The following is a 23,959-nucleotide window of genomic DNA, read 5'->3' on the forward strand; positions in this document are numbered from 1 at the left end:
GCTTAATCTTGACATTAAAGTGTCTGCCATCTTTTGAAGTCACATAGGAATGGAGAAGTGGGAAGGGTGTGCTTCCAAAGAGAGCACAGTCCCAGTCTGAGGAACCATCACAATTACCCACCTGACCCAGTTTGCCACTGTAGAATGATACTGAAACAGTCTCAGGCCAAGACAGTTGCATGTGCCCTTTTTTTTTTCTGGAGCGAAGAGTTTCCTGTCTATCAGAAACAGTTACCATGTGACTCTGTCAGCCCTCAAGGTTTTCCAGGGAGGCCACTGGTATTAACGCAAGGTTAGCATGCCGATGGATACGTGAAATGCTTATTTTTGCCCCTGGCTTCCCTGTCTGTAAAATGGAAACTCTGATATCTGTCTTCTCATTCCTCATTTGGAGGGTGTCTCAGACCCGCAGGCTGTGGTCTCTTGGGCTTTCTCAGACAGCCCCGAGGCCAGATGCTGCTTTTCACATGGTGGCTCTCTTCCAGCGAAACAGTGCCTGTGCTTGGTGACTCTTCTGTGACAACTGGGGCCTGTGGGCTGCACTGATAACATTCTTAGGGCCTCTTCATTTGGACAACTGTTAATTTTAATTAGGCAGATTGACCACGGGATCAGAGAACCTAGAAATTTAAAGCTACAGTCTCTGGGATGGCATCTTTATTCTGGAATTCCCTCGTGTTTGAACTAGCAAGTCAAGGTCAGTGAGCCAGCCCATGTTCAGGCAGGCCCCACTTGTGTTCTCTGACAGCTGAGTGAGACATTGGCTTTCCTCAGATTCCCAGGAATTGGAGGTCTGAGCCTTCCCCTGCACTTTCCCACGGGGCGTCCTTGAATCTGCCTGTCTCACTTTTCATGCTCTGCCATCATCCATTTGCATAAATAAGTTGATATGAAATGGACCTGGGGATCCCCAGGCTTAACTTGGGCCAGTGGGAAGACTCAGCTGCCAAACACAGGCCACGTGCCCCAGGTCTAATTCAGAGCCCACAGGCCACTTTTTCAGCCTAGTTCCCCTGTGCAGGTCAGATCACATCCAGGGAACCGTGGCTGGCCTGCCTCTGGGAGCTGTATTTAAGGCAGACATTGACAGCGAGAGAGCAGAGGGCATGAGTGCATGGTGCCGGGTATGGGAACCACATCCTCTGAGGAGAGATGCCATGGGAAGAAGCATAGTAACCGACCTCAGATATTGTTATAGAAGAGGGAATAGACCCTTTGTCTATTCCAGGGGATGTACTACGGTAGCCATAGGAAAGCAGGTTGGAGTCCAGTGTAAGGAAGACTTCTTTTCTTTTCTTTTTTGAGGTGGAGTCTCACTCTGTCACCCGGGCTAGAGTGTAGTGGTGTGATCTCAGCTCCACTGCAACCTCCACCTCCCAGTTTCAAACAATTCTTGTACCTTAGCCTCCCGAGTGGCTGGGATTACAGGCATGTGTCACCACACCTAGCTAATTTTTTATTTTTAGTAGAGACAGGGTTTCACCATGTTGGCCAGGCTGGTTTTGAACTCCTGACCTCAGGTCATGTACCCGTCTTGGCCTCCCAAAGTGCTGGGATCACAGGCATGAGCCACCGTGTCAGGCCATGGAAGACTTTTCTAACATGGAGAGCTCAGCAGTGTGGCAATGAGTATGTGTGTGGGTCCCAAACCCAGGTGGCGGGTGCTGGAGGAAAGATCCCTGCACTGGATAGGAGGCTGTACAAGAACCTCTGGGGTTCCTTCCAGACTTCAGGTGCTACACGTTTTCTCTGTTTTTTCTACCCAGTCACCCATTGGTGCTTTTGTACTGTTGCAGCCCCTTGGAGCCTCTGTTCTCTGGTTCTCAGCAGCACACCCTCTGAGCTTCCCCTGTATTTGTCTACAGTGACCACGAACTCTGCTATACGTGCTCATTTTATATACCAAGTGCAGCTGACTTTGAGCTGGTGTCTAGAACATCTCTTCCTGGCTCCTCTGGCTTCCCATGGAGCCACCTTACCATGTGGGTGAAAGGTGTGACAGAGACCAGGGACAAATTGTGGCGGGTGGGGCAGAGAAGGATGGAAGCTGTTCTTGGTCCTCTGAGTGACTTCCTTTTTTGTCAGACCTGTAGCCACAGAGTGTGACTCCTTTCAGCCCTAAGAAGCCAGATTGCCCCACAGGCTGGAATTTTGTGTCGTCAAACTAGTGAAACCAGGTCCTTTACTCCCTAACCATTTGTTTCTCTCCCTGCCAAACCCTATGTTCTCTGGGGCCCAGATGTTGGAAGTAAGCAAGCCAGCAAGTCTGTCTTCCCTCCTGGGAGGAGTCCATTTTTGTTAATTTTTCTCAGGGACTGGGAAGGGCTGGTCTTCCATCTCATTCCTGCCTCCCCTTTTCACGGATGACTAAGAGTAAGGTCAGATTTTAAGGAACCAAGAGGAGGAAATGGAATAGGTCTGCTAGTCTTAAAAAAGAAAGAGAGGCGAGTTATGAGAGTTTGGTGGCGTAGCAGGGTCAAGAGAAGGCTGAAGGCTTGTTATTAGTAGGCCATGTGCATATTTGTAGGCACATGGAAGGAACCAGAGGAGAGAGTGACTGATGGAATAAATTCTCCAAAGAGGGTGGGGTTTGCAGGGTTGCATTTCCTCAAGGAGGGAGGAGCACTTCTTCCCTTGGGGTGGTGAGATCAGAGGGAGGCTGGGAGGACACGCCAGTTTGTTTAGAGGAGAGGAGAGCACTGGCTGAAAGGCATCCTAGGGCCTAGGACCAGAGCTGTGAGATCCTGGGAATAGGTGGAGAGGGAAGTCCTTTTACCTGTCTCTGTGGGAGATGAAACAGGCGAGGTCATTCCCTCGCGTGCGTGTGGAAGTGGCAGCTGGAAACAGACCTCAGACCTCGTGGTGAATTTAACCAGTGAACAAAGAGAAGTTACAGTACTCGCAGCCCTGACCGGAGCCTGGGCTTCGTGCGTCTCTGTCCAGCGCATTTCTGCCCCGCGTACCCTGACGCTTTCATCGGAGGCTCACCTCTGCCATATTTCATGAAATTGGTTTTGTTTACATTTTGACTTTACTCAGAGACAAAGTTCAGCTAAATAAGTAGATCTTCTCCTTCTCTTAAAAACTATTTTTTGTAAAAAGAGAATATATTCAACATAAAAAATTAGAAAATGTAGTTAAGCTGAAAGGAAAAAAAAATCACCCGTAATTCTATTAATACAATCTAAAGATAAGATAATGTGCTTCCGAATTATAGACATAAGTGACAGTTTTTCAGTTCCATGGAAACGCTATGATGATAACTATTAATTACTAACTGTTTATCCCATACCATGTACTGAGTGGGCTGCTCAATATGTATCATCTTGTTTAATTCTCTCATCAGCCCTATTTTATCAATACTATTATTATCTCCCTCTTATAAGTGAGGAAGCTGAGCTAGGGAAAGATTAAGTAACTTGTCTAAGATCACAAAAACAAGATAAGGCAGACGCGGGGCCAGACACCTGAGCCCCTGCACAAAAATTCTGTGTGGATACTGCTTTTAAATGAAAGAGTATTTGGGTCCAGTGTGGGGGCGCATGCCTGTAATCCCAGCATTTTGGGAGGCTGAGGCCGAAACTGGGATGGCTGGAGCCTAGGAGTTCAAGACCAGCCTGAGCATTGAGGTATAGCTGACGTACAATGAGCTACACGTATCGAAAGTGTACAGTTTAACAAGTTTTGACATTTATGTACTCTCACAAAAGCAACTCCATGATCAAGTGAACAAACATCCTGCACCCCCAAAAGTGCATTTATGCCCTTTGTCATTTCTTCCTCCTCTCCCTCCTGCCTCCCTTACCCCAGGCAATGAATTTGCCTTCTGTCACTACACACTAGACTGCATTTACTGAAATTTCATATGTCTAATATCCAGTCTTTTTTTGCCTGCCTTATTTCCCTTAGCAGTTACTTTGAGATTCATTCATGCTGTGAGTATATCCGTTCATTCCTTTTGTTGCTGAGTAGTATTCCATCACATAGATGCACAGTTTATGTATCCATTCACCTGTTGATGGACATTTGGGTTGCTTCTAGTTTTTGCCTATTATGAGAGAGCTGCTGTGAATGTTCATGTTTATGTCTTTGTATGGACATATGCTTTCATTTCTCTTGGGTCAGTAGCCAGGAGTGGGTGGTTGGGTCATATGGTAGATATTTAACTTTTTAAGAAACTGCAAAACTGTTTTCCAAAGAACATTTATCGTTTTACCTACCACAGGATGTGAGGGTTCCAGTCTCTACATATCTTTATCAACGTTTGATGTGGTCAGTCTTTTAAAATTTAGCCACTTTAAAGGCATGTAGTAGGATCCTATTGTAGTTTTGAATTAATACAGGCTTTTAAATTGTTTAGTATGTAATAATTCATATTCCCTGTAACAGTTATGTCACTTCACATATCAATTAGCAAAAGGAGAAAAGAAGAAATGTAAAAATTATTACTGGTCCTAGAATAATAGTTACAAGTTCCCTTTATAGTCCCTTTTATGTGTTAACTATAATACTTTTTAATACATTCTGTCTAAACATAGCAACAGCTCTGCAAAGCAGGTTTACTTCTGTTTTATAGATGAAGAACTGAGGCTAAGAGAGGCTAAGTGACTGACCCAGGGGCCCACAGTTAGAACAGAGCAAAGATTTGACCTCAGAATCTGTTCCAATGCTAATATACTCTGGCCCTCATGCTATATTCCATTTGTAGTTCATTGTTTTCTTTTCTTTCTTTCTTTTTTTTTTTTTTTTTGTTTTTTGTTCAATCCACTTCCCACTATTGCTTCCTTCCCCAGACATGGAATACAGAACTCAAGCCTTCAAAACAGCTAGCTCTGCCAGCCAACCCAACAATAAGGGAAATTATTTTTAATGTAAATACTCTGTGGAGTCACCACTTGTAAAGCCTCCAAGCCTGAAAGCCTGGGTGATGAACAAGCATGTCCCAACTCATTTGCAGCAGCCCAACCTCTGGGTTAACAAACCAAGTTGGTTAACACCATGTACGTAACAAGAGCCCACTTCACAGAAAACAGAATTATTATTCTTAGGCTGAGCCATCCTTCACTTGTGGAGCTATTTCCATTTCAGATGCAACCTTCCATTCAACAAACATTTGTTTTGGATCGAGCAGCCACAAGTTGAGAGCCTATCATGAACCAGGCACGTTTATGAATTATCCCATTTATTACATGCACCATTTATTACATGATGGGGTGGTCACTTCACCTCTCCTAACACCAGTTTTTTTTTTTACCTATGAGATCGCAACATATTACCTATGTCACAAGGATCGTAGTGAAGATTAAGTGGAATAATGGCAGTGTACAATACATGTTATGTATTATTGTTTCTGTTTTCCTGATAAGAAAAAAGCTCTTGAGATGTTGAATAGTTGCGCTGAAACTGCACAAGTAATTAGGGGCAGCGAGAAAATTCACATGCTCAACAGAAGGCACCCAAGTTCCACATTGTCCTGTCTTCTCACTGCCAGCCCATTTTGTGTCCCCAGAAGGCCCTCGAGAAACTGGCATGGAAGAACTGCCACATTCACAGCTTAGTTTTGCGGAAGTTGTGCCTGCCTTTTTTTTTTTTTTTTTTCTGAGATGGAGTCTCATGCTGTCACCCGGGCTAGAGTGCAGTGGCACGATCATTGCTCACTGCAACCTCTGCCTCCTGGGTTCAAGCAATTCTCTTGCCTCAACCTCCCAAATAGCTGAGGTTACAGGCACCACCACCATGCCCAACTAGCGATTTATTGATTTATTTATTTGTCAGAGTCTTGCTCTGTCGTCCAGGCTGGAGTGCAGTGGTGTGATCACGACTCACTGCAACTTCTGCTTCCTGGATTCAAGCAATTCTCCTACCTCAGCTTTCCGAGCAGCAGGGACTATAGGCGTACACCACCATGCCCAGCTAATTTTTGTATTTTTAGTAGAGACAAGGTTTCACCATATTGGCCAGGCTGGTCTCAAACTTCTGACCTCATGATCCACCCGCCTTGGCCTTCCAAAGTGCTGGCATTGTAGGTGTGAGCCACTGTGTGCTGCCTTTCTTTATTTTTAGTAGAGACAGGGTTTTACTATGTTGACCAGGCTAGTCTCAAACTCCCAACCTAACGATCTGCCCACCTCAGCCTCCCAGAGTACTGGGATTACAGGCGTGAGCCACTGCAGCCAGTCCTTGCCTGCCTATTAAAGACAGTTTGGAAAATAATGGGAAAAAGAAAAAGATTGTCTATACCCTTAACCCCAGTCCCAACCACAATGACCCTATGGGGTATTTTGTTCTCTTACCCCGTAACAAGGGTTATGCTTGTTTCTTAAGTAGTTTGTAATCACACTACAAGTATAGTGCTAAATTATTTGTTTTCAGCTTATATTATAGATATTTACACATGACTTTATACTTTCTCTGTATTCTGATGGCCGGAAGGGAGATATCTGAGTTTACTCACCTTTTCCTGCACAGTAGGATATTCATGCCTTTCCCTTTTTCTCACTATTAGTAAAAATACTGTTGCATGTATTTCAGAATACTTCCTGTAGATAGATTCCCCTGAAGTAGAATCGCTGAGTTAAGGATAATTCACACAGAGTAAAATCTACCCTTTTTAGGTGTAAAATCTTATAGCCACCCTCAGAATTGAGATATAGATTATTTCCATTACCCTGGAAAGTTTCCCAATATGCCTTTGTCATCCATCTCCTCCCATGACCCTAAGCCACTTCGGCAGCTACTGATCTGTATTCCGTCCCTTTATTTTTGCCTTTTTCCGGATACCATATGAATGGAATTAGCCTTTTGAGTCAGGCCTTTTGCCCTTACTGTAATGTTTTTGAGATTCATCCATCTTGTGGTTTGTTATCAGTTGCTTGTTCCTTTTTATTGCAGCGTAGTATTTAATTGTATGAATGTACTATAATGTGTCTAATCACTACTGATGGACATTTGGGTTGTTTCTAGTTTTTGATGATTGCGTATAACATTTTTATAAATATTTGCATAGAGGTTTTTGTTTGAGCATGAAGTTTCATTTCTCTTGGGTAAATACCAAAGAATGGAATTGTTGGATTGATAGTAAGTGTATATTTAACTTTATAAGAATCTGTCAAACTTTTCCAAAGTTGATGAAACGTTTTGTAGTCTCATAGGTAATTATGAGAGTTCCAATCATTCCACAGTTTTATCAGCACTTGATACTGCCAGAGGTTGTTTGTTGGTTTGCCATTCAAATAATGACCTAATGATCTTGCTGTGGTTCAGATTTGCATCTCCTTAATGATGAATGATGTTGAGGACCTTTTCATGTGCTTGTTTCTACCCATATCTCTTCTTTGGTAAATTGCCTATGCAAATCTTTTGACCACTTTTTAAATTCAGTTGTTTGGTTTTTTTCTTAGTGACTAATGAGAGTTCTTTGCGTATTCCATAAACAAATCCTTTATCAGATTTTTTTCAAATATTTTCTCTTAGTCTGTGCCTTGATTACTGTAGTTTTGTAATAAGTCTTGACCTAAGATAAGTCCTCCAACTTTGTTCTTTTTGGAATTGTTTGGCTAGTTTCCATTGCTTACGATGTCATATAAATTTTAGAATCAGCTTGCTGTTTTCTCAAAAAGGCCTTCTAGGCTTTTGACTGTGATTGTGTTAAATCTGTAAATCAATTTGCAGAGAGATGGCATCTCAACACCATTGGCTTTTCCAGTCCTGAAATGATATCTGTCCATTTATTAAGGTCTCTGATTTTCCTTAAGGTTCTTAATACTTATTTTGTCAAATTAAAAGTTGGTTTTCTGCTTCCTTGCTGTGGTGTTTAGCACATGGCTGTGGCCTTGTGGATAACAGATTGACATTTCCTGCAAAAAACTCTACTAGTTTACACTTTCTCTGAATTGTGCTTTATTTCCCAGGCGTCTGGCCCCCTCTTTTCCATACTCCATGGCTTATAATGCATTGCCTCATTTATTTAATAGGTTTTAACTCTTTATCAAAATATACATACAGAAAACTATATAGTTATATATATCTTTTTGTATGTAGTTATATATAGTTTATATATATACTATACATCTTGATAAATGCTCACAGGTGAAAATACCCAGTCAAGAAACATAACATCACCAGTACCCTGGAAGCCTCTTTGTGACCCTTCCAATCCTGCCAGCAAGAGGAGCCATTATCCCAGCTCCTGCCCATAAGTAGTTTTGTTATGGCTCAGCATTTATTGCAGTAAGCGACCTTCTAGGCTGTCACTCCAGGTTCCTAAAATGTTCCCGGCCTCCTCACTGTGCTGCTTTCCCTTCTGAGATTCTGTTAGCACCTAGAATGCCCACTCCTTCTGCCTTCTCCTTCCTTATTTCTTCTTTCAGCTTTCTTTAAATTTTAAAAAATTATTTATTTTTATTCATTTTTTTTTTTTACAGACAGGATCTTGCTCTGTTGCCCAGGTTGGAATATAGTGGCATGATCATAGCTCACCGCAGTCCCAAACTGCTGGGCTCAAGTGATCCTCCTGCGTCAGCCTCCTGAATAGTTATGACTATAGGTGCACATCTCCACGGCTGCCTAATTTTTAATTTTTTTGTGTGTAAAGATGGGGTCTCCCTATGTTGCCTCAGCTGGCCTTGAACTCCTGGCCTCAAGCCATCCTCTCACTTGAGTGGATGGCTCAAAGTGTTGGGATTCCAGGTGTGAGCCATTACACCCTTTTTCAGCTTCCTTAAAGTGTCCTCCTCATTTTTCCAGCTCAGTTTAAGTGTTGCCTGTGCTGGGCAGCCTCTCCCTCTTCCTCCTCTCCCTAGCTTCCATTAGCATTGGACTTTCCTTCATTAACACTCCTGTCATGGTGTATTGAAGTTGCTGTTTCCATTTGACTGTAAGCTCTTTGAGGTCTGCAATTAGCTTTTCTGTGGACCCTGTGCCTTCTGTGGGGCCTGGCATCCAGTGAGAGATAAGTGATTGAATGTTGGGTGAACGTTGAGTGTCTGGGAAACTGATTCCCCAAAAGGTTAATCCCTTTGCTCACAATAGGTCTCCTGGCTGTCAGTCCTCACTGGCTTCTTTTCATACTTCTTTTCCTCCTCATGTTGGCTGATTCTTTTGTGATTTATTTATTTTTTATTTCCATGCTGCCCCTGGAGCCAGTGAGAAAATATCATAGCTCTTTTGGCTGTTTTATCCACCATTATGATGATAAGAAAGGGAGGATGATACCCTCTACTCTTCATCTGTTGTAAGAGCAATAGCTTTTAACCTGTAAGGTCTGTAAATTCAATCTCCTATTTCAATAGCAAGTGTGCAGGTATAGAAGACTCTCTGCAGCGTTTAAATCTTTCATGTCTTCACACTGCTACCGACACATTTTGGGATGCCCTCTCACCATTACTAAGAAGGCAGCCATATCCCAGTGTTTGTTGCTCTGTATGAGGATCTAGCTGCTTCTAAAAATGATGACTGGGAGTGTTTTTGTGTAGAGTTGGTGCTGCAGTGGCTGAGTATGAAAAATGCAGAGTCCTTCCTTTACAATACAGACTGTATTCAGCTGTGCCTCAGTCTGAAGACTGAATAAATTCCAGATCATGGAGCAGTAAAGGGAGAAAAGGGATCTTATTGACTTTAAACACCACCATGTCTCAAGTAACGATTGGAGTGGTTTATATCTACCAGAATAGTTGGCAGGTTTTACCAAACCTTAAGAAGACAACCCCACCTATTGGTCATTTGAGTGCTCTGTTCTGATGGACTCAGGTCTAATTGGGGGACTGAAGTGGTCACTTAATCATCATCTTAGTCTAGCCCAGCCAACCAGGGGATGTTGATGGGGGAGCAGGTGGCGGGAAGGTTAAAGGTCGTTCTGGGGAAGGAAGAATAGCTGAGGCTAAAAGGGGAAGCATCCAGCAGGAGCAGTCCTCAGGGGTCATTGAAAGGAGCAGATCAGAGTATGATGGGCTGGAGGGAGGGAGTTCCAGGTGCATGGGCCAAAGTGGGCAAAGGCTTGGACATGTATCTGTGTACATTTGGGCTTCTCCAGTCCAGGCTGTGTCTCTTCAGAGCCTCTGTGGAATCCCTCCCCAGTGGTTTTGTTAGTATGCCCCAGGTATGCATGGCAAGGGGAATGCCTCTGATTCAGGCCATGACTCCTGGAGATGGGCCAGTGCCCTGCACGACCAGGGCAGGACTGGGCAGGAAGACCGGTGTACCCATCCACCTTCTGTCCTTCAGGAGAAGATTGGCTGGCGAAAAGATGCACTGCATTTGCTGGTGTTCACAACAGATGATGTGCCCCACATCGCATTGGATGGAAAACTGGGAGGCCTGGTGCAGCCACATGACGGCCAGTGCCACCTAAATGAGGCCAACGAGTACACTGCATCCAACCAGATGGTGAGTGCTGGGGACCAGATCCCCCACTCCCCGATGCCTCTCCTATGACCCTGCCCTTGGTCAGAGTACTCACCCAGCCTTGAAACCTTCCTCTGGCCCTCAGTATTCATTGGCTTCCTGATCCATTCCTGGTGTTGAGTTTCATTATTCCGTCTTCTCCCCCTGGGTTTTTGGAACCCCTCATTGACTTACAACATTTCTCAGGGATTTCTGTAGCTGGTTCATCTTTCTGCCAGTGTGCATCTAAATGGGGAGTGTTTGTCTGGGATACAGGTGGCCCAGGGGAAACAGGGTAGATCTCATAGTGGGGAGGGGATCTTAAAAGAGGGTGGATGTTGTGCTCCTGCAGAGGTCACAACTGGGATAGGACTTTTAGGGCATGACTTCCTGACTTCTAGAAATGGACTCCCAGAGGTGTGAGTTGCCTGTCAGTGTCAGGAGTGGGCAGAAGTGTTCTGCACGGAATGGGAGGTCCCAAGGACCTTCTTCTCCCAACGGTCTATAACCACAACTATGCATTTTAAAAGAATTTGTGCAACATTTCAAACATTCATAATAATAGACCAGCAAAATGAACCCCATATGCCTATCACCCAGACCCAACAGTGATCAAGATCTCGCATACTTACTGTGCAGTTTTTCCTCCAAAATCTGCACCCTTTTCTTTCTCAAATCCATGCTGGTGGCCAAAGAGGAATTCTTCCCAATTTTCTTTCCTAGCAAACCCCATTTTCTCCAGTTTCAAGAGATGGTCAGTGCCCAAGCCTTCCATCTTGTCTAGGAATAATGGAATCTAAAAAAAAGGACTGTAACTGTAGGACCTCACCAGATGCGGACTCCCATACCCATCAGTCCTTGAAATCCTTTAGGACACTGTTAAGCTGCCTCTGACCTTCCTCTCTTCCTCCTTTCTCTGCACCCCTGCCCCATGGCACAACTTTTAGTCCGGAGCTTGGCTACCTCCTCTGCCTGTCTGAGCCACAAGCAGGACCTGCGGGGCATGTTGGCAGGCCTAACGTATAGGCATAGGAGAAGGAAAATAGGCCAAGCAGGCAGGGAGAAAAAGTTTTAGAGGACAGAGGAAAGAGATAAGAAACGCTGATGGCAGAGGGCAGGATGGGGTGGCTGTTCTCTAGGGTGTCCGCACTCATCCCCCTCCCTGCTGAAAGGATGGAGACACAGACCAGATATGGAAAACCTCCACTCATCACCTCTCCACTCTGAGGTGGGAGGAGTGAATCTAGTTTGGTGGATGCCAGAGGGTCCTTTCCTTGAGGGTCTCCTCTACTCTGCTCCTCAGTTCAGGAGCTGCCAAGGAGGCTTAGTTACTAAGGGACTCTAAGGGCTCACCTAAGGAAAAGGTGCTTCCATGGCAAATGCTGGCTGCTGAGTGTGCATTGGAGCCAGGCACGGTGTGCTCATGTAAGCTCGCCTCTTTTACATTCCTTGTTAGGAATGTCGCAACCTTGACTTCTGCCTTTGCTCTAGGACTATCCATCCCTTGCCTTGCTTGGAGAGAAATTGGCGGAGAACAACATCAACCTCATCTTTGCAGTGACGAAAAACCATTATATGCTGTACAAGGTATGCTGGAGGGGAGGGAGGCTAGTGGTTTAATTCCGGGGGCCAGGCTGACCCTAAGGTGACTGGGAGATTAGAATGTGGGGTAGGGTGAAGGGGGTGGTAAAGAGTGTTTACAACCCTGCCTATATGGGGGAAATTCTAAGGAGGGGTGGAATATAACCCAGTCTTGGTCTAATGGAAAATAATAGGAGGAAACAATTAAGCATTCGCATAGCAGTGTATACCTTACAGGAAATTTGAACATATAGTATCTAATTTGATTCTGAGAAAAACCTTGAAAATAGCATGAATTCTCATTTTTGGGTGATGAAATGGAAACAGAGAGAGGCACACTCTAATAGAGAAGGAAAATATAAAATGAAGATACACACAAAGAAAAGTAAGGCATCTTATCAGGCTACATCGCTAATCCCAGTATTCCAGAGTTTTATGCCTGAGCCTGCAGACTATAGGAGACCAGTGGGCCAGCCTGACGCAAAAATTCCCACAGAAACCAATAAATGTGCTGAGTGAAAGAGAAGCCTATGTATGGATCTGTTCCGTCTAAAGAAACTGTTCCTGGGTCACCTCAGATTATCTTCAGAAACTCCCCTCATGAACGTGCTCCTTCTCACAGTCACAGACGAGCCACGTTTGAATTACAAATCTCCCCGGCGTGCTCATGAAAGCTAAATGTAAGCTTGCCTTTTTTACATGGTGAGGCAGTGAGAACTTAATCTGGAATCCCTCTCCACCCTCCACCCACAGAACAGCTGGCCATAGTTCCCTCTCCTTCTTGTTCTTACATGTCCGCAGAAGAACCTTTGTCTGATTGTGTTTTTTTATCACTCCTGCCTGAGCTTGTCACTGATAAAATGCCACTTACATTTTCTTGAGTTCTTTATCCTTCTTTAGTCCAAATCAATTTGAGAAGATGAAACAAGGGGAAAGGATTGTTTTTCTTTTTTGATGAGTGGAAGATAGCAGGATAAAGCCTATTCAGGGCATGGTGGTGCATGCCTGCAATCCCACCTACCAGGGAGGCTGAGGCAGGTGAATCTCTTGAACCCAGGAGGCAGAGGTTGCAGTGAGCTGAGATTGTGTCACTATACTCCAGCCTGGGGGACAGAGCAAGACTCCTTCACAAATTAAAAAAAAAAAAAAAAAAAAAAAAAAAGCCTATTCACTTACAAATAACATTTTACATTTTTAGAGGGCTCAGTTGCACAGACTCTATTTCCAGAGGGAAGAAGTCCACCTTGGCTTCAGTGTCCTGCCTCAGAGCTAAATACACCTTGCTTGGGGAGGGGGCCCATCCAGTCCCGAGGCAGGCGGAAGGCAGTGGATGTGTCTGTCACTGTTAGAAGTGGCAGACTTGGGAGTTAGTACAGATGACAGAAGAAAGGTGGGTACTTCAAGGCTGCCCCTTTGCCACAGGACCCCAGAGGTCCTTGGGAGGACACCAGTTGTGTCTCAGCTTCCTATTAAAGGAAGGACCTGTACTTGAGACCCTTGGAAAAGTTGCCCTTTTCACTCCTTCTGAACAGATTGAGCAGATCCTGAAAGCCGAACCTGGGAATGCCTCAGATTCCAGGGGAGAGATGGCAAGAAACTTTCAGGAGCTGTCAACCTTAAAGGGTGGGCTTTTAGAGAGCTGTCCATTACTGTGGGAGGGGAGGCATCTCAAGACATTATCCTGTAGGGAAAGATCTTGTGAGCCCCTTTCCCATGGGTCTACGGGGCTGGATATTCCATGGCCTACTGCAACAACTGTTCACCCGTGCCATTTCTTCTTGCCGTTCCCTGTGGCGTCTTCTTCAATTCATGGTGGGAGAGGGTGGCAGGATATGGTGCTAGGAGCCTTTACTGGTCTAGCCTAGTGTAGCAAAGCTCACTCTGACAGTTGACAGGGCAAAACGAACTTATTCCTTTTCTTTACTTTTTTTCCCAAGAATTTTACAGCCCTGATACCTGGCACAACGGTGGAGATTTTAGACGGAGACTCCAAAAATATTATTCAACTGATTATTAATGCATACAACGTAAGTCACCAGCCTCTTCCCCCACTGCCACCTGCACTCCACCCCCTCCCACTGACGTCCTGCAGCCGCCATGGGCTCAGGTGGGCGGTTCACTGTGCTGCTCTGCTTGGCTGCGCTCCCCCATCCCCTTGAGTTTGGTGTCTTCTTCTGCCTCACTCGGGGTCAGGGTGGAGAAGCCCATCCTGCATGATGTGTCTCCCTCTCACCTCTGCCATCTTGACTCTCATCTGCAGATCTCAGTGAGCCAGGGAGTAGCTCAGACTCAGGCTGGTGGCCTGGGAAGTGCTTAGGTTCTGACACCTCATGTGGGCCGCAGTGGTATTCTGCACTAACCCAGTGCCCAGGCTAGCCCAGCAACCATATTCCCTGTGTGAGGGAGCAGAGCGTCCGAGAGCCACAGGCCCCATGCTGCAAGATGTGAAAAGCTTGCACACCGAGCTCACCTCCCAGTGGCAGGACGGGAGTCCCTCAGGCTCATGGAGCTCAGCATAGAGCTGCAGACTAACATGGGAGAGGAGAATCAACAGTCAGTTTTTTGTTTTTAATTTAAAAATATAGAGACAGAGATAGGGTCTCACTATGTTGCCCTGGTTGGTCTGCTCTCGAACTCCTGGAAGCAGTCCTCCCACCTCAGCTTCCCAAAGTGCTGGCTTTACAGGCATGAGCCATCACGCCTGGCCAAAGAATCAGTGTTTTGCCTGCCTACTTAGGATGTGATTGTAATCAAGTCTTTTCAGAGGGTTTGTGAGTGGGGCTGTTAAATTCTATGCTGTTATAACATATTATGTAAAGTTGGCCCTAATATATTAAGTACAAGTTCTTATAGATGTGGTTTAGGAATCACTTTCACACTCCAAGCTATGCATCCACAGACTCACCTCCTAAATCTTTCTCTTTTCTACCCTCTTTGCCCTCAATTCATAACACTCCAGAAGTGCTTGACTCGGATCTACCTTCTCTCAGGCAAATGGCAGGCAGAGCCCCTGTACTGGGAAGTGTGTACCCTCTGCTGTCCCTTCCCTTGTGGGCCCCAAGATGGTTATGGCATCCAGTGCCTACTCACCCACTCAAGGGGACAGGTCATTTCTAAATTGGCATTCAGAGTAAATCTTCCTGTTAAAACTAAGTTATACACAAAGTGTGGCTTAAGTAACATTATTAGTCCTAAACTTAGGTAAAATAGGTTTTTGTGGGGATAACGTGGGAACCTGACAAATCACTGTGGCATCACACAAAAAGTCATCTTGCCTTCCCAGCAGTGACTGGTTACAAATGAGTATTTGGAGCCCGGCCTTCCCCAGCACTGGTCTTGTCCACCTGCGATGTGGCCCTGTCTTGAGTTACAAAGGACTGCAGCTAGGGAGAACCCTGGGGCTTGGGGTGTGGCCCGCCCTGCGCTCAGTCCCCTGGAGCCTCAGCATCCTAAAGGCAGCCAGGTGGGCAGCAGTGAGGATTTTTGGCTTGTTTTCCTTCCCTTCCTTCGCTGTTCCCACCACCCCCATCTCCTGTTGTAGCCAGGGGTCCTCTTGCTCTCACAGATTCTGATATTTCCGGAACTTCCTGTTGTGAGAAACTGAAGACTTCCTTCTCTCCTACCCCAGTGCCCACATACTAACATCCTCTTTTCTGTTCTCTGACCTTTAGAGCCTCACCAGATCCCATAGGCACTTCAGAACCCAGAGTGCACTGAGACAGGGTTTCCTAATTAACTTTACACTATAGTGACTTGCAGATTCCATGGAGTGATCTGGCTTACACTTCAGCAAGAGGGAGAACACCTAAGCTGGTTATGTGGGCACCATAGGTCTGCTGAAGTATGACACCGAGAGAGGGTTTGGGATGTGAGCCTGCATAAGGAGGAACCAGGCCTGTGAATGTCACCCTCTTTCCTGGGGTGAGCTGTGAGCCGCTTAGGTCTCAAGCTCCGGACACTGAAGTAAGAGAAGCAAAGCAAGAGCCAGAACCCCTTCCCTGCCACTCTCTTCCCTCTGAGGATGCCAGAGCTGGGAGACCCACGGGGCAAAAGGGGCACTGCTGCTGGACCCACTTCCACAGACAGGGAGGCCACCGCTTGCCTCCTGCTGAATCAGGGCCTTTGGGAAGAAATGGCTGAAGAGTAGATCATCTGGGCTCTGTGGAGTGGGGTGAAGTCCCTCTTTAGGGCTTCTGAGAGGGGTACCACTTCTCAGCGTTTCATTGTCAGCCACCTCCTGAGTTCAGAGCTCTGGGCACCCCAAGAGCTTTGGCTGGCGAAGGCCCAGGCCCCTTGCTCCTGGCGGCAGTGATATTGGACGGCATCATGGTGCACAGTTCCATAGACCTGGCTGGGCCGCCTTGCAGCAGCGGGGAAGGCATACTGCTCAGACAGCGTCCGTGTGACCGGCGAGTTCTGCATGTCTCTGCACCTGCTGGGAGCACTTAAAATCAGGGAGCAGGAGACTTTATTATCAGTGCCCTGCATGGGATCTCCTAAGTGCTTAGTCGTGAGCAGGATTTCTTATATATCTACATTCATTTTCTTAGTGGAAATCCAGGGATCCAGGGTCAGGGAGTGAGAAGGGAAAGTATTCCCTGTGTGGTCGGCAGTGGCCAGGAGAGGAGTGGAGACCTCTCCCTGCTGATGAGTCAGGTGCGGGGATGAGTACAGGGAACAATTGTTCTGGGCTGGAGCCGATTTTGGAACCTGGAATGAATTCCCAGAGAAACTGTGGGAGCCTAGCACTGTCGCTTGACTCTGCTAGTTAAACTGGTTCCTTAAGCAAACATGTAAAATAAAGCTGATGACTTATGAACGAACTTTGAAACTCAACGCTTTTAAAAATGAGTGATTATGACCAGCCTTGGTGGCTCACACCTGTAAATCCAATGCTTTGGGAGGATCACTTGAGGCCAGGAGTTTAAAACCAACTTGGCCAACACAGTGAGACCTAGTTTCTACAAAAAAATTAGCTGGGCATACTACTTGGGAGGCTGAGGCAGGAGGATCACTTGAGCCCAGGAGTTCAAGGCTGCAGTGAGCTATGATTGTATCATTGCTCCGGCCTGGGCTGCAGAGCAAGACTCTGTCTCTTTAAAAAAAAAAAAAAAAAAAAAAAGGAAATGATTATTAGAATACTCTCAACAATAACTATTCATATCCAGTGAAAAACAATTGTAAAGCTTTATTGACATAATTAACATATAGCAAACTATACTGATTTAATGGTATAAGTGTTGACACAGGTATATACCTGTGAAACTATCACCACCATAAAGATACTGAAATGTCCATTACTCCAAAAAGTGACCCCTGATAATTCCCTCCTTCTACTTCTCCCTTCAGGTAAAATTTTAAAAATACATGTTAAATATAAATATGTGAAACTGCAAGGTATTTGAAGCAAGTTCAGTTGGTTGAAGCCATGTTAGGGGTATATTGGTGTTCCATGTTTATTAAAACCTGTGATACTGTGGCATAGGAAGATATATATATATATATATATACACACACACACACACAAAGGTTTTTAGGGGCTTTGTATTAGAAACTAGGAGATATATATATATATAGATATATATATAGATATATATATATGACACTAGGATTATCTTTTGTTATAATACTTAGTCTTTAATGCTGGTTGCTGACACAGTTTCCGAGGCCATTGTCATTTCCTGGGTAATAGGAGCATCTTTTGTTCTAATGAGGTGACTCTTCGGGGTCGGGGAGGGGGGGCCCTGGATAGCCTCAGGATGGGGGCTGGTTGCCGGGGAACCAGCCATGTGATTAGAGGGTTGGAACATTCAGCCCCACCCCATGACCTCTGGGGAGGTGGAGAGGGGCTGAAGTTTGAGTTGATTCAGTAGCCAGAGATGTAACCAGTCATGCCTATGTAACAACGCCTCCATGCAAACCAAGAAGGCCTGAGTTTGGAGGGCTTTGGGAAAGCTGTGGACAGGTTCCTGGAGAGTGGCACCAGAGAGGACAGGGAAGTCCAGCACCCTCCTCACACACCTTGCCCTGTTTCTCTTTATCTGGCTGTTCACCTGCAGCCTTTATCTCTTATTAATACATGGGTAAGTATAAAGTGTTTCTCTGAGTTCTGTGAGCCATTCTAGCAAATTGATGAAAGAAGGAAGGAGGATCATGGGAACTTCAATTTACAGCCGATCAGTTGGAAGTATAGGTGACAGCCTAGTACTTACGATTGGCATCCGTGGTGGGGGCAGTCTTGTGGGTTGAGCTCTTCACCTGGGGGACCTGATACTGTGTACAGGAAGATAGTGTCAGAATTGTGCTGAATTAGAAGACTCCACTGGTGTCCAGTAGAGAATGGTGTGGTGTGTGGGTGGAAAAAAATCCTCACATCTGGTGTCAGAAGTGTTGTGTTGAGTGGCGTGTGAGAGTAGAGTAGGAAAAACAGTCTGGGTTTTTTCTTCCGAGTACTCATCTTACTTGCTGCTGTCCTGGCCACTGGGAAGGGCTGGGCTGGGCTGGACTTCAGGCTCCTTGAACTTGCACATTTCCTGACTTTGAGCCCGGCACAGACCCCTGGTGCATGTGGGGTGTGCCAGGGCAGCAGGAGAGGCTTTCATCAGCTCTGCTATCTTTTCACCTGCTCCACACCCCGCCAGAGTCCAGTCACAGCTCTCTCCAGACCACTTGTGTTTCTGTTGCCTCACTGTCCGAGTGGTTTATGTTGGATTTCATGAGTCAGGCAACACATGACTAAGCGTGGGTGTTGGCTTTTACGTCCCCTAGAGTGCTGGCAGACCATCTGTGGGGACATTCTGGGCAGATTTGGGTTGGAACATATGTAACAGTTGCAATGGCTGTGGTATTTGGCCAGGCTGAGGAAGGAGCGAAATGGAATATGTTTAATTTCATGTCTTTGTAGAATCAAGTCTGGTGTACACATCTCTCAGAGTGTGAAATCTTCAACTTGGATTTATGCATGTTTTTCTTGCTGTGCCAAATTCTTCACTGTGAGAAATCACCAAGTCATCCCAAGGGAGTTTGGCAATGTGGTACTTTGCTCTGTAATGAGTGCTGGTGAGAGACTCCCTTCCGGAACTCAGCTGTGGAGCCCTGGGTCCACATATGCAGAGGAGGCTGGTCTCATGTTGCACCCAGAAAGGCCTCTTTTCAGAGTGGGAGTGAACGGAATGAGTTGGAAAGCACTGGAGCTGCATGTGGACGGTGATATCAGAAGCTGTGGTGTGGTTTTCCCTAGCAGAGCACATGTTTCTCTTTCTGTTGTTGCCATAAAGTCTGCTCCCACCCACTCCACAGCTGGCTCGACTTAAAGCAATTGCAGATGTGACCCAACCTGACCGAGTATTTAATAGCCTTCAAACTTCTGACGTTCCTGACGTTGTCTTCTTTTCCTACTGGAGAACTAAGGCGTCACTTTGAGGGGCAAATCTGGTAGGAGTTAATGGAATTTTAGGAGTCACACATAAAAGTCTTCATGCATAAGAACTGCACTTTGACCCTCTGCTATGTTTTTATACTCCATTCATTTATTCAGCAGATATGTACTAGCAGCCTAATGTATGACAGGCATCATTCTGCACCTTGGAAATGAAATAGTGAACAAAACACAGTCCTGCTCTCCAGGACTCATAGTTTTTGGGGCAGAGACCCTTACAACCAGGCTACAACCTGACAATCTCTTTCCAAAGTAACAGAACCAAATTCCTTTTTTTTTTTTTTTTTTTTTTCAATTTTTGTTTTTGTTTTTGACCTCCTCTGTAGACAGAGAGCCAATTTTCGAAGAAAGAAGTACATATGAGGGGTGTGGATTAGAGAGAGCCCTGGGGTGGGTAGAGAAGGCTTGCGTCTGGTCCTGTGCAGCTGAGTGGCCCTGGGCCACCTTTTCCTTGCCCTCAGTTCTAGCTTCCATACATGAGAGGTTTGGGCTGCACCATCTCCACGGTTCTTGCTGCCTGAAATGTCTTAAGAGTTTATGATTCCAGAGACTCTGTGGGTAGCAGGAATAATACAAACTTCGCATCAGAACGTGGGGCCTATGGCCTGAGTAGAACATAAGAGTTAATTTCCATCTAATTCTTAGATGCTGACTCACAGAGTAGGAGTCCAAGTCCCTCTTGGTTTTTCCCAAATGCTCTTCCAGATCCTCCTTGGGTCTTTTTGTTTTTTTCTTTTTCTTTTTCTTTTTTGAGACGGAATTTTGCTCTTGTGGCTCAGGCTGGAGTATGATGGCTCAACTCATCTCACCACGACCTTCGCCTCCTGGGTCCAAGCGATTCTCCTGCCTCAGCCTCCCAACTAGCTGGGATTTCGGGCATGTGCCACTACGCCTCGCTAATTTTGTTTTTAGTAGAGATGGGGTTTTGCCATGTTAGCCAGGCTGATCTCCAACTCCTGACCTCAGCCTGCCAAAGTGCCTGTGATCCACCTGCCTCAGCCTCCCAAAGTGCTGGGATTACAGGCGTCAGCCACCATGCCCGGCTCCCATGGGTCTTTCAAGGGGAAACTTGGGCAGACCTTGCTGGGGAACACTGGTGCTTCCTTCCAAAGTTTTGTTTGTGAACCACAGCGGGGTAGGAGAGCCCCATAGTTCAAGTGACCCTTCCCAGGTAATTTTTTACATGTCTTCACTCTTCAGCTCTTTTGCGATATACTGTTTTATCTCATCCACATACTTATCACAGTTATAAATTTATTTTTAAACATTTACTTTGTTTTAAAAAATATTTTCACCGACTTGGCCTGAGCCCTTAGCATCATTGTTAAAATATTCATCTGTCTACCCATCCCTGTATTCACTCATTCATCCAACAACAGATTGTGCTAAGTCCTGGAGACATCTATGATACAGCCGTTGGACTTCACAACATGGTAGGGAAGACAGATCTGTAAATAACTAATCACAGGCAGCAGAGAGTGCTGTGCGTATTGAGTGGCACTTTTGTGACCCTTGGCCACTTAAGGCTGGCAAGTTGCAAGAGGAAGTGGATTTAAGACAGATCATATTTTTAGAGTTGTAAAAGCACTTAGATAATTTGTTGCAAAGGGAGAGACTGTTTTTTGCAGAAAGTGTTTTCAACAAGCTGTTAATTTGCTGGAAAACTGCATATTTCACTTATTCAACTTTAGCACTACGTGCTCAGCAAAAAAGGGGAAAAAAGAAAAGAAAGAAAACCCACAAGAGCAGGAGGCAAGTCTGTCTGCTGTTCTCTCCAACAGCCACCCTCCCTAGAGTGCACCCGAGAAGGGAGAGGGAGTCTGCAGGGCTCTCTGCAGATGTTGGGGTCCTTGTCTCTCAGATGGGCACATCTTGCTATACTATGTGTTTAGTGTGTAAACAGACAGTTTTTTGAAATTTTTCTGAAAAATATGACTTCTGAATAAAAGCTTCTTACTTCATTTGGCCCCAGTCTCCAAAGTGGCATCTTCTTTTGAGATTTTCAAGAACAACTTTTTTTTTTTTTTTTTTTTTTTTTTTTTTTTTTTTAAGACAGAGTCTCACTCTGTCACCCAGGCTTGAGTGCACTGGCACGATCATGGCTCATTGCATCCTTGAACGCCTGGGCTCAAGCGATCCTCCTGCCTCGGCCTCAAGTAGCTGGGACTACAGGCGTGTGCCACAAGGACAATTTTTTAAACTAATAGACAGAAAATTTTGCAAACTTTTCACAAACTAAATAAGTATCCAGCACCCAGGTCAAACACACAGAACATTAGCAAGCCCTAGACGTTCCTATTGTGCCCTCTTCCATCACAATCCCTCAAGGGCAACCAGTAATTTTGCCTGTTTTTGAATTTTATGTAGTTATAAAATATTGTTATCTTTGTCAGATTTATCCATATTACTACATGTAGTCATATTTTGTTACTTCTCATTACCGTTATGTTATTTCACTATATGAACATAACTACAATTTTTAAAAATCCATTCTACTGTTGATAGGCATTTGAGGAATTTCCAGTTTCTAGCTATTGCAAGCAGTATTGCAGTAAACATTCTTGTCCATGTCTTTTCGGTGATGCATACACTTCTGTTGGGTATCATCCTGGGTGAATGCTAGGTCTGAGGCTGGCCTTAGCTTTAGTAGATATAGCCTAATGGGTTTCTATAGGGTTGCACCAATTTATGCTTCCACCAGCAGGGTCGGAGAGCCTCAGCTGCACTGCATCCTTTCAAACACTTGATATTCTTAATCTTCATTTCTTCTATTCTGAAAGGTAATTTTGACTTGATTTTTGTTTGATTCACTGTCTTGAGAATACAATCCACATGTAAGATTGGATTCTGTCATTTTGTAGTTTCATATTCATGCATATGGACCTCATCTGACTGGGATAGGTATGGGTGTGAATGGTAGGGTGGATTCCTGGAGAAATTGCCTGCTGAGCTGATTTTGAAGGATAATAAGGAGCCAGCCAGGAGGAGGAAGGGGAGGAGCCATTGTGCAAAGGATTATTACCCTGGGCACACGGAAAGGCCCAAAGCCTGGAGTGCAACATGGTAAGATTGAGGAACTGCGTGTCTGAGGCCGAGGATGGGGATGAGAGGTGCCTCTGGAGAAGCCAGCAGGGGACAGAGCATAACCCCCTGAAGCAGATGTCATACAGCAGGTTGACCATTATCACCTTCTCCAAGCTCACAGAGGGAGATCTCAGGCCGGGTCTCAAAAAATGTCATGTGAGTGCAGAGAGAAGGGAAAGGATGAGGGAGGGCCAGGGAACCCAGCTAACTGGCTCTTCCCTTGGCTTGGGATTCCTGAGTTACAGCAAGCCATGTGGGCATCAGAAAACCAGTGTGGGAGCACCTCAGTCATAGCCTTTATTAAATAGTTGGGCTTAATTTTCTCTCTGTGTTCAGAGTATCCGGTCTAAAGTGGAGCTGTCAGTCTGGGATCAGCCTGAGGATCTTAATCTCTTCTTCACTGCTACCTGCCAAGATGGGGTATCCTACCCTGGTCAGAGGAAGTGTGAGGGCCTGAAGATTGGGGACACGGTAAGTCTCACTCCAAGTTTGTATGAACTCTTGTGAGCGTTGGTCATCAGTCTTTGAGTTCTAATACCTTTGTGACTTTTTAGAGTCCTTTCAGAATTCGTATTCTGTTTTCCAATTCAGCTTCCCAGAGGAGTCTCCTAAACCTGCTATGCATTCTGTGTTCGGAATCCCAGTTGAACTTGTTAAAGAGCCCAGTCAATAGGCAGCCCTCAGCACATTGCCACCTAAGGCTTTCTCAAGTTGGCGTTGTGACTTTGGTATTTTAAACCATTATCCCCTTAGCTTGACACAGTTGTAATCAGGAGGAAGAGTACGGGTGGGAATCTAAGAGACCTGGCTTTCATTCCTACTCTTCTGCAAATTGCTCTGTGCCTTGGATAATCTAACCCTCACATTTCTTTTGTGTAAAATGTAAAGAAAACCACTCCTCACATTCTATTTGGTAAAATAGAATGGACGACTCTACAGCAAGGGAGGACACAGACATCTTGTCCAGATTAAGTTTATTCAGATAATGTGTGAAGATCTGTGCCTGTGCACTAAACCAAGGTCTTGAGGGTGGGAGCAGGGAGGATAGGTGGATGACAAGAACACAGACACAGACATGGGCACAGAGGCCAGCGAGTAGTGACACATCCTCTGGAGGTCATGCCGCTGTAAGCAGATCATGAGCTCCATTCCTGACTTGCTTTGTGGACATATTTAGTGCTCAGGAAACAGAAAATCAGTGAGGGATAATTCTCTTCCACACTTAAAATAACCTATTAAGAAACAGGAAAATTATAGAGACCTTACAAATAGATGGCTATGTCCTCTTGGCATTCATAGCACTAATGACGGCCAAGGCGGATATAAGCTGACTCATCCCCTGGCTTCAGGGAGAGGACTTGCAAACACGGAACGGTCACACGGCTGGTAGCAGTGCTCTCCTGAAGCTTTCCCACATTCCACTGTAGAGCTTTTCCCATCCCCCCTTTCACAACACACAGACATACCTCTCACCCT

General features: G+C 45.3%; 1 protein-coding gene across 1 annotated transcript in view; it reads left to right on the forward strand.

Annotated features, from left to right (window-relative positions):
* ITGB5 (integrin subunit beta 5) overlaps positions 1 to 23,959 on the forward strand; it is a 124,852-nt gene that overhangs the window by 57,849 nt on the left and 43,044 nt on the right. Inside the window, exons 6-9 of the mRNA XM_039477282.2 lie at positions 10,222 to 10,383; positions 11,872 to 11,967; positions 13,899 to 13,988; positions 22,820 to 22,954. Of these exons, the coding sequence (XP_039333216.1) occupies positions 10,222 to 10,383; positions 11,872 to 11,967; positions 13,899 to 13,988; positions 22,820 to 22,954 (483 nt within the window). The remainder of the gene's footprint in view (positions 1 to 10,221; positions 10,384 to 11,871; positions 11,968 to 13,898; positions 13,989 to 22,819; positions 22,955 to 23,959) is intronic.

Source organism: Saimiri boliviensis, chromosome 8 (genome assembly GCF_048565385.1).
Source record: "Saimiri boliviensis isolate mSaiBol1 chromosome 8, mSaiBol1.pri, whole genome shotgun sequence".
NCBI classification, from domain to species: Eukaryota; Metazoa; Chordata; class Mammalia; order Primates; family Cebidae; genus Saimiri; species Saimiri boliviensis.